The 14,931-nt window shown below is 39.9% G+C and overlaps 1 protein-coding gene across 4 annotated transcripts in view; it reads right to left on the minus strand.

The window, feature by feature from the left end:
- ARFGEF3 (ARFGEF family member 3) overlaps nucleotides 1–14,931 on the minus strand; it is a 92,278-nt gene that overhangs the window by 31,908 nt on the left and 45,439 nt on the right. For 3 of the 4 annotated variants that reach the window (XM_086461193.1, XM_086461191.1, XM_086461192.1), the window contains exons 7-12: nucleotides 14,000–14,042; nucleotides 12,905–12,983; nucleotides 9,452–9,556; nucleotides 6,392–6,716; nucleotides 4,879–4,991; nucleotides 3,202–4,112 (exon numbers count right to left, since the gene is read on the minus strand). In XM_086461193.1, coding sequence (XP_086317319.1) covers nucleotides 3,202–4,112; nucleotides 4,879–4,991; nucleotides 6,392–6,716; nucleotides 9,452–9,556; nucleotides 12,905–12,983; nucleotides 14,000–14,042 — 1,576 coding nt within the window. Of the gene's footprint in view, nucleotides 1–3,201; nucleotides 4,113–4,878; nucleotides 4,992–6,391; nucleotides 6,717–9,451; nucleotides 9,557–12,904; nucleotides 12,984–13,999; nucleotides 14,043–14,931 lie in introns of those variants that run through there. The other variant, XM_086461194.1, reaches the window with a different exon arrangement.

Raw genomic sequence — 14,931 nt, forward strand, 5'->3', positions numbered from 1 at the left:
AAGAGAGTAACTGTTCCAGGGTGGGTCTAAAAAATGAATAGCTGTTCAAGGGAGCAACCTTTGTGGAAGAGGGGTGAGAGGGCTGCCCACAAACCACACCCACATGGGTTGGCATGTGCCTGGGGTAGATTTCTCATGGTGAATGTTAACAGAGAATCTTTACCTAGTACCAAAACTGCAACCACGTGCTTGAAAGTAGCCTGTGAGTAGCTCCAGTGACTCCTTCATCACTGAAGGCAAAGATGCATCTTAACACTTTGTTAGATGGAGGATCATGACATTGATGTAGCTAGAACACATTGATTTGATGCCTTATCCCTCTTAAATATGTACCTTGGGGACTAGAATCTGCGAGCATAATAAAAACCTCAAGGCAGAGAGGTTGCAAAAGAAAAAAAAAAGCCCACTTTATTTTGCATTAAAATATTTTAAAAATTGTGTGATCTCCTATACAAGACTACAATTAAAAAGGAAGGTGTATAACTGCATATAAAAGTGGCTACTACATATTGGGTATGTATTTGAGCACTCAAAAGTGTTTGGAAAAAAATATGGTCCCTAATTTCCTCTAAAATATGGGAAAATAAACAACTGCATTTGAGAGATGCTGAGATCTCAAAAGCAGAAGAACAGACGATGCTTAAACTTGCAACGATGCTTACCAACATGAAAACCTTAATGCCAAAAGCCATGGAATCAAAACCAAAGAGGTGCTAAAAATGCTTGCTATGATTATTCACACAATGGCACACAATTTTTAGAATTAACGTCTTGACACTGCAATTCATGAGAATAGTTACATCTGAATTAAGAGAATACTGATCATTAACTATAACCGCAAAAATCTGCCAGCTATAATAAACAACGAGGTTTTAACAGAGACTGTTTTATACTGTCTTAACAGAGAATTAACAGTTAAGACTGTTAACACTGTCTTAACAGAGACAACAGTTCATTTAATTTGGCCAGGTAAAAGGTGGTCCTGGAAAAATGCAAACGTTTTGCGCAAGTCAAGATGATGCTGAGAATTTTTAGATAATTCTGTATTTTTTAAGATAGATATCACACTCCTGTGTCATCAAGAAATTTTTTGGCATTGGTTTTATCTAGCAACAAGGAGGAACTTCTTAAGGAAAGATGAAAACTGTAGATTAGGAAGGTTTTTAACCAACTAAGTTCCAAATCTTAATTTCACTATAACTCTGCTTAGCTGACTTCACTTTTTCCATGCTTATACTCCCATGCCAGTGCTTCAAATTCCTACCTCCTTTCATTGCTTTGCAATCCTATGAAATCATAATAATATCACAATACTAGTTAAGGACCCAGCTTGCAGGAAAGATTACTAAATTGTACCTAATGTATTTTTCCCCCAAAGCATAAGAAAAATTGAAAAATGAAGTAAGGACTCAACCGTCGCCTATAGAGGCAGATCAGACTGGTGTCTCGGAAGCTCTCCATGGGGAGTTGCTACCCCCAGACACGCGTTTCAGCTTTAGTAATTCTCTCACTCTACAGCTCTACAAGGCGAGAGAACTCGCGCTTCTCTCACCTACACAGGAACACAAGTCCTCGCCTCAGGAGGACTGATGGACTTCTGCTTAAGATCTGAAGTACAAGTTTAGGGACTGTTTCAGCTGAAACATGAACTGCACAGATCTCGTGAGAGCATAAAATTACAACTCTGTAATAGCCACAGCTCTGCGAAAACACCAGGATACCTCTTTTGAGCTATTTTAATACAGTAACTTGCTACTATATTTTACCATGATTCCTCACTGAGTGGCACCTTCTAATACTATTTCACCAAATTAGACTGGAAATGTGGTGCACATTTTTAAGTACAGTTTTAGCCATGGGGGTGGCTTTCTTAGGAAAGTGAAAGGTCTTTCTTAACTCAACAGTCTAAGTCCAAGACTAACTATCTTTTTGAGAGATGTACAAACCAGAAATTATGGGCTTAATGCAGAAATTGAGTGATATTCTTCTGTCTTTCTCACTGTATTTAGTCATACTGAATAACGACAAAAACTGTGTTTAGCCTCAAAATCTAGAAGTCTGCTAGGTCTATCTCTTCCAATGCTTTAAAATGATCTAAAGGGATTTGACAGACAAAAGAGAAAAGAAGCGGTATACTCTATCCCAGCCGAAACCAGGATGACCATCTTCCTGACTTAGGGATTAATTGGGCAGCATCTGAACAGGGTATCAGGAATATCAAGTTATTCACTGAGCTTCATATCTAAATTATGTTGTATGATGATGGGAGGCATCCTTTCTGACCCTGTATGAATTTAATGTGTGTGAGAGAGCACAAATGAATGAAGCAATGATTAGGAAAGGAGCAATAGGAAAGGCAACTATGGTGAATTAAGTTAAAGAAACAGAGAAATATATTTTAACAAACATTTTCACTTTGGTCACTGTCAGAAAAAAGAAACCCTTCCAAAAATATATATACATATTTTAAATATACTACTAACAGGACAAACAAAGCCTTTCCATGGTGGTTTTTTGTTTGATTGACGAAGTCAAGATCCCAAACTTTCTAACCCTGAAAGAACTGCAGGTATTTATTCTCTTAAAAAGGTACGATCTTTTAATTATTTTTCACTTGGTCTGGGCTTTGAACTTTGCATTTCCTGTTCATGATAGGCAGCAGTACAAAGTAAAACAAAAGAAGAAAGAAAAGAGTCACTCCTCTTTTCTTACCCTTTCAAGAGCTTAGTGCTGTGGAATTTTTATCACCTTCTTTGTGAGGTTGGCATTACTAATAGTAATGCAGTGATGTACTAAGCTACTTAAACCTCTTTCAAAACAGGTGATGGTCTTCCCCACACCCCTTTCATGCTAAGGGGCAACCCCAACCTCTCTTTAATGAGAGCACGTGCAAATCTCAACAGATCTTCTCAAACCTGTGAGGAGGTATCTTACTACAGAAAATTCCATTTCTCGATTGACTGAGGACTTAATCCAGAGCCTGTTAAGACGCAATGGATTGACCTCCCTTTGAATCAGTGCCTGCATGTTCAAGTTGCTTTGCCCTAAACGAAGCATGCTGCTGTGGAGGAATGTGCTCTGTAAAGCACAAATGTCCTTATTCTGGGTATGTTCTCTGAAGGTGAAATCCTACAAGAGAATCTATGTACAGTGCTGTCGCAGTGTTCATGCTGGTTAGATAGTAAATATTTGCTTGCAAACCTGAGCAGAATGTTGAAGAGAAGCTCTGCAGTGCTCCATCCACCTCCTCTATGCTAGGAAGAGCTATAAGCCGAGGAAGAAGAGCTTCAAGTGACTGGATAAACAGCCGTGCACTGTGCTGGTCTGCTTCTTGGTTTTTCAGCAATTTCAGAGAGAGCGCAGCAGTACGTAAGGACCGGTGACCTGGACAATCCCGTGGTGTCTGCTCCTCATCAGCCAGAGAGCAATTGTCGGAGCCTATGTCCGAGACATCTGACCTGCCTGAGTCCTTCTCTGCTGCCATGGAATACTGATCGCATGAATCAAACTCAGTCCTAGAAAGGTCCTGGTCATCTACGCTGAAGTTACTTTCACTGTATCTGGATCCATAGGACCGGGTCTTGCAATCAACTGACAAGAAGTTAGTTATATCTGGATAGACTATGGTGTGGCTTCTCTGGACAACATCTGGCTGGTCGATGGTTTCTGACTCTGGTTCCCTATAATGAATCTCTTTGCTTTCATGTCCAGCTGGAGATGGCAATGAGTTTTTTTGACTTTCTGGATTATCCTCTGGAGTTGTCTGTCCCATATCCCCTTCCAAAGTCGTCTGACCAGTGTCTGTGGTAACACTAATGCTGATATCAGGACTCTTCTCATTTCCTGATTCCCAGGCAGGATTTTCTGAGGACAGGATGCGCCTCTGCCACCTAAAGTCAGCATCATTGATCTCCATGGAGTCCCTGCTTGTCTCTGTCCCATCCTTCAACTCTTCTAAGCGCCGGAGCAGCAGCTGGATCTGCTCTTCACTGAGACCCCTCCCTTGGCTCAGCTCATCTAATGCTCCAAGCAGGGCAAAGACGCAGGACACTGAAGCATAACATGCTTCAATACCACCTTTGATGCACGCTTCCGTCATCCCGTCCATGATACTACAATTAAAACAGAGTTTATTTAAGCGATCCAGCACATATAGTGAGCACATGTCACTATCACCCAACACCATCCCTCCATAACAGGGAAAAAAAGAAATGAAGACTTCTGTAAGAAGACTTCTGTCAGACTCCTGAGAAAGACAACTAGTATTAGAACAAATTATTAAGTCTACCATGTGGACATGGCCGTTCTGTAATGGGAGTGCCAAGCAGGAAACAGTTACTGTGCATTTGTACCAGCATTCACACCATGTTTTCCATTACAGACAAGCACTTACATTGAAAAAAAAAAAAAAAAGCCTCAACACTCAACTGAAGATAAATTTAAAGCCATCTGCGTCCTGAAAAGTATCTTATCTACAAGATATGATCTTTATAAAAACTGAGAATCCTTCTTGCTCAATCTGACAATGTTTAAATTTTCAATTACCTCCTTTGACTTCATCTTGGAAATGTACCTCTAAATAAGCACACAGTTATTTCATGCAAGGTTAGGGACCCAAACCCAAGAATCTCCAGCTGTAAACCAACACATTGGGGTATTTTGGCAAATTCCACAAAGTAGTTATCTATGCCTTTACAAACAGGCCCAGACTGACAACAAACCAGTAAAAGGTTTTACCCCTCTTCCATTTTCACAGCTTATTTAACCCGGGAGATATCCTGGCTCATACTTGGGTATGATTCTGAAGGTATAACCGTTTAAGTGTCCTGTGTGCACAGGTTTAAGACAGAAGAGGCTAAAGGAGGAAACAAAGCATACAGCTTGAGAAGATCCAGATGGGACTTCCTTTTAGAAATAGACCTCTTCCTGGATTCTGACTCAGAAGAGCATGGCCCTGCCAAATCACAAAGCCGCCGAGGACTGCCAAGTATCTGAAAGGAAAGGAAACAGAAGTTACTAGAGGATTATCTAAGCATTACTTAAACACAACAAATGAGTCATGGTTCTACCAAGCCCTGGAACCTGAAGTAGCAGTACTGTAATTTCTCATAGCAAAGGAAAACAGCACACTGATGTTCGACTCATTAAAGCTACCCTTCTTTTTGCAGACAGAAATACAGATAGAGAAGAGCAGAATATTCAGCAAGAATCACATACAGAACCTTCTCCAGTGCTTTACATTTTTGACTGAGTATGTTTCAACCGATACTGCACACAAGACAATCTTTATGCCTAAATATAGAGCAAGTACCTTGCATTATATACGAAAGACAGCCTTTCTCTACAGTCACCCAGTTACAAAATTAGATAGAGTCATGCAAAGACAGGCAAAGTGATTCCTTCTGACTCAACCTGCTGGGTGGCGTCTGGTTAATGCCCACCAGGAAACACAAGGAGAAGGCTTTACAAACAAGCCCATATTAATAAGCAGAAAGATACAACAGATATGTCCTGCAGGAAACAACGTTAGACTGAGCTTCTCCTAAGACTTCAATTGTTGCCTTGCTATTGTTCAAAATTAGAGGAAGACAAGTGCCAGGGTAACTACCAGTTCAGACAACAACCCAGTGGGTGACTGTGTGGTGTTAGGAGAGATCTTCAGACACAGAACAGCCTAGGTACGCACAAGCTAGAACAAAAATCCTCTGAGAGAGCCCACTGTTCCTACGAATTACGTAAGTTGCCTTGTGTCCCACAACATGAGAAGAATGCCACACAGGTGAGTCCATGATTTCAGCTGTTGCTCAAAGAAGTCTCAAAATGCTCCAGTTCTAGTGCTGCCAGAGGCACTGGGCAAGAGGCCAGAATGGACTGATCTTGACCCGGCCGCTTAAGCCATTGACAGCTTCCTTGTGGCTATCCTAATAAAGCTCAAGGAAACTGTATTTCAAAAACATGGCATGTAATCAAAGCATATATTCACCTTAATGCCTGGAATACTACATTGTGAGGATGAATGTCTCTCCTAGCAAGAGCAGAGAGCAGGGAAAGACGCCAAAGAAGTTGAGAACTGGATCACTATACTGTACCTCACCCAAAAGAGCAGTCATGACTCAGTGATAAGATCTGCTCCATGCAGTATCACAGCATGAACACTGACGAAGTTGCCATAGCAGCTTGAATTACGGAGACAAATATAGCTATTACGACTTTGTAAAACTAAAAATATTTGTCAGAGTGGCTTTGACGTAACAGCTGTGCTCAGAAAGGGCGATTTCAACATCCCTAGTGCTAAGGTATGGAATGGACTGGTATGCACGTATCAGCAACATTTACTGTTAAACAAACCTTTTGCTTTACATGCCTGGATTTGCACATGTGATTATCCTACCTCTTTCATAATTTTAATGGCTTCTACTCGGTGCTGAGGTGGTGGGTAAAGCAATATCCGGTGATAGAGAGACTGCAGCACAGGCTTCATGGATTCCACTGACCCCACCAGTCGAACCAGTTCTGCTGCAATATAATATATGGTCCGTGCAACGGGCCCACTAAGGGCAGGTGCTGTGGAGGAACAACCTGAACCCCGACCGTGGTCAGAGATCCCTGAGGAAGGTGAATCAGCCTCAAGGCAGATGCTGCTGTGGGTAGAGGTGATAGTTTTGTCATGGATTGGATTTCCCAGGATTACTACTAGGGCTGGACACAGTTGCTTCCTGAAAAAGAGAAAAGCAGCAGATGGTAACTGGAAAAAAATAATCTCACAGGAACAGATTGAAAATAGCGCATAGTCAAATGAGATACACACTCTTGTTTTAATGATCAGTCAACAGCAGTGGTTAGATAGAAAACCAAATTACACCAGGCTTTTTTCATCTCCCAAGCATCGGCACGCTAGTATGTACGGCAATACTTTTGAGTGCTTTGTAAACATGGTACTGATTCTGCAAGTTCATGTTGCTGCACAGTGCTGTCCTTTACAGGATAGCATGCCTGCCTCTCATTGGCTGCAACCTATTGCAAGGTAGGAATTCTAGGTTTCTACTGCTAAGTGTTCCTTCTTCAGTCCAACTTGGAAGCTTTAAAAAAAACTGACCAAACAAAAAACCAATCTGTGTTAACTAGAAGGCCTAGTGTTCCATCACTGAACTGCACATGCATGTATTTTAGTAAGCACCCTTAGTTGTGAGCCTCTGTTTTACCGGCTTTTGAGAACATAATTCAAGCCCTCTACAGTAACTCAAAGTGTGCACTGTAACTTCTCATATGCCACCACACACTAACAACACCTCCCTTCCTTCAACTGCCTTTCTGCATGAACACTCAAGTGATTCCACACCAGTGGATCACTCTTCTGTGGAACCAGAGCCAAAACCAACTCAGCACTTTGCTCCATTAGCTGTTATTTCAGCTTTGCACTCACGCACTTGACATTTTACTTCAGTCTGCAAGACCCTAATTTAAGAAGTCAAGTGCTGCATGAGAACACAGTCCGAAACCTGATTTTCACCCACATGCCTCGGAGGTTCAAGCTGGCGCCTAGAGCAAGCACCCAATGACAAGTAATGATTCAACATAAAAAGTAACACGTCCTCATAGGTAAGTACATCATCTTTTCTCAAGATTTTTATGCAGTCCAGAACTTTCATTGCTTCTCTTAACGTTTTTGCTAAAACAGCTCGGCTTCCTGAAGTCACAGAAAGAAAAACAGCTATTAAACAGGCATTAGGAAATTACTTTGAGTCTGTTTATTCCATTTCTTTCTCCAATCAGGTACACTTCAAAATATATCAATTCACTACTTAAGAAACATGCCTGCCTTGAAGCAGGCGTAATCACAGGTTGCAACAGCAACAAATTCCCCACACATCTTAGCCCCATCAAAGTGCTTCTGTATCAAACTATGGAGAACATTGTCAGAAGAACACAGAGCTAAATCTTCTGTCTGCTCCCTTCTTTAGCTTCTCTTGAGAACTGACTACAAACTGCCAGCCAGAGAGAAAGTTGTGTGCTTGCAGGCAACAGCTCCTTAAAGAACAAAGACCACTATCAATTTGGTTCACAACTTCACTAGACAGCTAATCGATTAGTGTGTACTAATACTGCTACATATTCAAAATGATGTTTGCAGTTTAAACCGTTTTGTGTCTTCCTAGTGTTTTGTTGTTTGGTTTTTTCCCTCCACTTCATCTTAAGCATGTAGCTAGAGGAAGCATATTCCTTGGCAGCAATGGAGGTTAAAAAGCCCTGCCCCTGACGGCTTGCCCTCATGATACACAGTTACCAATACAAACACCTGTAGATTTGCAGTGTAAACTGGATCATCAAAATTACATACATTTAAAATAAAACAGGAAGTGTTTTCTTTTAACCAAGATCATTTCAGTGATCTTGATCACAGGATGACCCCACAGTCAGTCACATAAGCATAAACAAAGGTTTGGGTGAAATTCAAGGGCAGAAACTCCTGAAATGTGTTTCCTATGAAAGACAGAATTCTGCTCTTACATTAGAGGTGCAAGAGGCCTCAGCACAGGGTCCCTGTGCAACGCTGCCAAGTGTGATCAACCTGAAGACCTCCCAGTCCAGCAGTCCTGGTACAGCAAAGGAAGTTATGCATGCCTTTGCATGTTGCATCCTTAGAATTGGGCCCAAGTCAAACACTTCCATTTCAAAAATTACAGTGTAAAAGCACAAGAAACACATTTGCCATTAACAGTCACTTTTAACACCACATTAACAGTATCTTTGCTTAACACAATCAAGCCAAGGTCACAGGATGGGCATGGTATGCAAGGAACTACGTATTACTTACATTCTTACTTTATTACTATGACTCAGTTATCCAAATGCTATAAAAAAGCACTATCGCAAACAAAAAGAGGGGAAAGGATTATTTCAGGTGCTCCGAGGTGACGGTATCAGACAATTTAGATGCGAACACTAAGGATGTCAAGCCTTTCTGGTGAAGTGTATTAAAGAGGATTTCTTGATAAAGTGGAAGCACCACAGAGACCATTTAGCCTCGGCCCTTATGCAATGTAGGTCATAAGCATTTCTGGTCACCAGCACACCATCTGACATTAATTTTCCTTATTTTCCTGTGTTACTCCATCAGGCCAGCAAGAATCTCTACAGCAACATCCTATGGTAAGCAGGATATTTGTGTATTTAATGTGTCAAACTGTTGCGGAAAGCATAAGAGAGTTTCTGTTCTGGCTAAATACATTAGACTTCATTACAGTGATAATTCACTACAGGGATTTAGCGTGCTAGCTGAGCACGAGGTCCTAACCAATCTTATACAAGGCACAGAATAAACCGACAGTGGGTTAACAGCAAGCTCTGGTCACATCTGGAGATTTATTATAGGTTTATTTGCATGGCTGGGGGAGAAAGTCCTTCTATACCTACAAACTGAATATTTACATTAGTCTTCAGATGTACTCACCATATCAGATCAGTGAATCCTTTGTGCTGGTGCATGCTGGGAGAGCAGCTGTTTAGCATGGAGAGGATGCACTCCAAGTAAAGAAGCTGAAGTTGCCGATTGTCACTGGCAAAGAGAAAAGATGCCATTTACATCACATTAAAACAAAGATTATTTAATTTTCTAACATAACTACATTAATTCACTTGAAAACTATACCACAATTTACAGCGGCGATTTATGTTGCTTCTTCCTATGGATTTACAATGGTGTGATCACCTTTATCATCCCATTTATTTTGTACTGATCACATGCAGCAATCTGCTACCTCAAAAAAACCCAACCCCCAACACCCCCACACACACACACACAAAAAAACCTATGTGAAAAAAGAGGAAGAAGAAAATGCAAATAATTATTCAAACTCAATCTAAAAACTTCAGGAGGAAGGAATCCTTAAACAGAGGAAAAGAAGACAATCAGAAGACTTTGGACTATTGGATAGTTTCTTCAGGCAGTTTGAAGGGCATTTAGGCTGCTCTCTTCTGGTTATTTTTTCTCTTTTATTGGTGACAGCCACAATGGTCAAAACTCAATGTCTACAGGCAGAAAGTTGTGTGATGACATGGCCACCTTTCAGAGCCTTGCCAGTTACCCTGTCAAAACCATAAACACAAAGTCAGCTTCACGAGAAAGAACATGAAATACCCTGTGGACACCTGGAATTGATACAGTTGTAAGGTACAATGTGCTTGTACCTACTCTCCGAATTAGCTGCATGATTCAGGAGATAACCAAGGCTGAGGTCTGCCTTATGAAATGAGCTCCCCATGCCAACCACACTCACATTCTGGTTTTCACTCCTGAGATGACTAGGATTTAAGCATTCTTTTTTGGTTTGAGATGAATGCTGGAGGAATGTATTTTCTGATGTATGATGGCAGGTAAGGGAAGCTGTAAAGAATGGATTTATCTTAACTGAAATTAAGGAATGAGAAATGTCTGCTCTTCCGTCACTGCCTGAATTCCTTTTGTTCACATAGATGAATTTTCATTCAAGTAGAACAGTACCTGCTTCCCATGCCATGCAGAAAACAGTGAATCCTGAGGCTCAAAGCTAGTTTTCTAACCCTATGCTATGGAGGGTTTAAAACTGCTGGATTGTTATATATTTTAGAGGTGACAGCCTTTTCTTCACAACAGTCCACACTTATCTGGAAAGAGGCACACATGCCAGGTACAATTGCTTTCATTCCCGGCAGCTTTTCTTACAATGTGTCTTACTGCAGATCTTAATGCGTCATTTTGCAGTTAACATTTGCACGAGCATGCACAGGGCATCCCTGCAGTCTTGATTGCTCTGATGTTTCTTACTATCAAACTGTTTTCCTGCACGTAAGAAATGAATATTGCACTCCTGCACACCTTGGTGTAGCTGGTGTCTTTATATCACTTCTGCCACAAATCCCAGAGTCACCAAAGTCACCAGTGGTTCCGTGAAAAAGATTCACCTCCCTGAACTCTTCCTCATCAGTCCTAGCTGTGCCTCCCTCAAAACCAAATTCTAATAAGCTTGACATTTAGAAGGAGGAATTAAAGTAATCTTCAGACTAAGAAATTAGAACACGCAGTATAGCATACTAAAATCTCACTTAACTTTATAACCTCCAGGTCATTGAAGGTCAGTGAAGTTGCTGACAACAAAATGTTTTGAAGGAGATACCAAAATTGGCCTTGAAAGAAATAATGGCTTTTCATTCATGAAGTTAGTTCTTTAACAAGCCATGCTAATTGAATTTACTTTCATGGGATTCAATCAGAATCATTTACTATGCTTTGCTCATAAATAGAGATCCTAACAGTCTAGGTACATAATTACAAGCATGAAATAAATCATGGCTCAGTGAGTACTTTTAAGTCCTCTGAATTTCTTATTGTACTCTATGTACAGCACGCCTCAACCTGTTCTAACTCAGTAAAGTTTTACGGGGAGCTGGGATTGCAGATCATTTTTTTAAAAAAGATCTCCAGTGATTTTGAGAGATCCTGTCAGGTAGTTTAGTTTTGATATTTCATAACCTGTAATTCAAAGTGATTATCTTTTGGTGGACAATACTGATCAGATGATGGCTCTTTACAGCTTCACATGTGGGCAAAATTATCTTTCAGCTGGTCTTGCCACTTACTATTATTAGATACGCACTTTTGAAGATCTCTTCTTATTATCCTGTAACTATGCACATAACTTAAAAAAATAAATAAATGTTCCTTTAGAAGATTCAGAAACATGCTTTTGTTTTCCCAAATGCTGACACTGATCAAATAATGCTAAGCAAGGCACTCTTCCCTTTCAAATCTTGCTGTAATTAGACACACTCATGGAAGGAAAGTCGATAGAAGAACTGCACACAAAGATGTCTGCGCTGTCTTTGGCTCTGGTAGCTCCTAAGCCATAGGCTTCCTGAAAATGGTAGAGCATATAAATGGAAGCACCAATGCATCCTTCTTTTGTCTATCTTCCATTTCCCCGAGTTCATCACAGGCTACTTTTAGAGACATACCGACCAACCAAAGAGACAATGTTACACTTCATTTAAAATAGTTTCAGGCTGGCTTTTTCACTAACACTCAGGTGATTTGCAACTGGCAGTAGTAGCAAGTTAAATCTCATTTTACTGATACAAAAACAATGTTGTCAAGTGAGAACTTGTTGTTCCCTTAATACTTTGGTATTATTTCTAACTTGCTATATTTCTATTTTTTAAATAACTGCTGTATAATGTTTGCGTTGCTTTTGGTTGATTTGTCACCTCTTTAACACTTAAGACTTCTTTTGTCTCATTTTTTAATAGACCATTAGTTGAGCTATGCTCAAATGCCACAGGAAGTAATTTTTAACTCTTGAGTAAGTATTTGCTCTTACAGTACTGGCCAACAAGAGACTCTAGTATTTTAACGCAGTGTAACACACCCTATTACTGCCCATAACAACTGCATTTTAGAAGTTAGGCTCATGCAATTTCAAGTAGGTAGAGTGTATGATATACCTAAATTTAAGGAATGCTTTGGTAATGCAAATTCGATGAAAGTTGCCTAAGAAGGACATATTAACTCATTCTGTGTATTTTTTCTGTCAGGTTTTTCCATGTCTCTTGTCACTGTTGTTCTCTCTACAATGGCTGCTTTCAAGCCAGAAAAGAAAACTTCTCCTTTGACAAGTATTTTGCCGCTGTATGGAAATTGTTTATAGATTAGATTTACTGAAAGCTCTTTAAAGCTGAACAATGCACAAAGAAGGCAAATTAGGTCCTCAAGTGAGGATTAAATTAAGGCATCATGAACAATACTTCCTCTAATAAACACTTCATTTAAGCACAGTTTTCCTCTATAATTCCACAACAGTACAATCACATATATCAGTGAAACTGTCAATCTTCAGGTAATAAATTCAAATTATAAACTGAAACAACTCACTTTATGACAGCCTGGAGCTTCTCACAGAGCACAGTGAGGACAGACACAACATCATCACAAAGCGACTCAGCGGAAGTACCTCCAAAAAGGACAAAGATCAGAGGCATTACATAGGTGCAGCTGGATTACAACCTCAATTTACTGCATGGACTTTCAGAGTTGGTCAGAGCTTCTAAAAAATGAGCAGGGCTGCCAAAATTCATACAGGCGATGCAGTAGGAAAAGTTCTACACTGGAAAGTGATCTCCACACAATGAAAAAGCAGTAATATTAAACCTGGAGGGAGCATTGATTGCTTACATGCATTTACAGAAGGTGAGCTGAAATCCAATTCAGACACTAAAATAAGTATACAAATAAATAATAAAAAAGGACTGGCTCCAGCACTACTACATGGCAGCTAAAATCTCTGTATCTCTCCCTGCAGTTTTTCTGTGCCACACAGCTTCTGACGACTGATCAGGTTCTGATCTTAAAGGAGAATGCTTGTGCACTTCAAAGATTTTAGCCTCCATCCACAGGACTTCTCCTGCAGAAATCCAGTGAGAAGGTCAAAAGCAGGGATTATATATTTACCTACCAGGGAAGATGTAAACTAAGCCAGAATGGGAGTAGAAAAAAATTATTTCGTAAAATAATCAGCTGGCACACATGAACAGACTTTTGCTAGTGATGTGCATTCAAAAGCTGTCAATATATAAACCGTGTCTCTGGCCTGAAGTACAGTAACACAACTGTTTCCAGATTCCACATCCTACTCCACGAATCTGTTTCAATTCAGGGAGCAAAGCCACTTACTAAAACTTTCTCCAGAGAAATTAAACTCCTTAATTACAAAGTCAGCACCTTGAAACAGTAATTTATTACTATGTTGAGCATAATGGTCCAAATAAAGACACAACTGAAAATACCAGGAGCCCACAGGGTTGTCTCAGTTCTTAGCACAGGTAACACTGAGAGCATCAAGCTATGGAGAAGGTAAGAAATCCTGAAGATGCAATTCCTATGACATCAAACAGTACTGTGCTGATGAAAGGAAAGTGAAGAATAACAAAGCTGGATTGGAAGGAGTCACTAAAAAAGTGCTACAAATACCTTGACTCTTGAATTTTTGCAAGGCGTCATGGTTTTCAATTGTCTGTTGAGGAAAGACAAAGGTGGTGTAATTGGTGCAATGGGCAGAAAACCACTGCAGAACCAATACTTTAACAGCAGAGCTTTCTTAACAAATCCACATCCTCTGTCTATTTTGGGTTTTTTGTTTGTTAGGGGTTTTTTAAGTGAAGCTTTTGCAAAATGTTTTCAAAAATTCCTTAAGATCTATTTTAACAGTCACTAATATTTAAGGAACTCACATCTCATTGAGCTGAACTAGGATTTGTAAGTCCTTAAGGGTTTTCCTACAACTAAAACAACTCAGTAATAACTAGGCATGTAAGTTGCATTGAAAATAACTGAGAGGAAAGCATAGTCTAGATTTCATGGAGTGTTTAGAAACCAAAATCAATTGAGTATTACAATGAGTTTAATCACATTGTCATGGTTAATGTTACAGTGCCATCACAATTAATGGCAGTCAGGAAACAGAAACAACCTCTTACATCATTTGGTTCAGCTGTGGTATAGGATTCTTCCTAGCAGTGCACAAAGGGATCAAGACAACGCTTCTCTCAAGCATCAACAACAAACTGCCAGGAATTAAACACAGCTCTCATGTGCTTTCACCTACAAAATTCAGCTTTCAGACCCATACTGAAATTTAAAAATTACTAGTGTGAGGTTTTTTTGTTTGGTTTGTTGTTTGTTGGGGTTTTTTGGGGCAGGGGGGTGCGTGTGTGTTTGGTTTTGTTTTTTGGTTTTTTTTTTTTTTTTAAATGTTTTGGCCAGTAAAATGAACCTACTTAGCACAGATAGAAAATAAGTTTAAGTACACCAATTAATTCTATTCTGCAGTTGTTCATTAGGATAAAAGTAATCCAAAATAGAAGCGATCATCTTAACCCAAAACAGGTGTAAGGAAAATAATC

Source organism: Leptosomus discolor, chromosome 2, assembly GCF_034619465.1.
Source record: "Leptosomus discolor isolate bLepDis1 chromosome 2, bLepDis1.hap2, whole genome shotgun sequence".
Taxonomy (NCBI): Eukaryota; Metazoa; Chordata; class Aves; order Leptosomiformes; family Leptosomidae; genus Leptosomus; species Leptosomus discolor.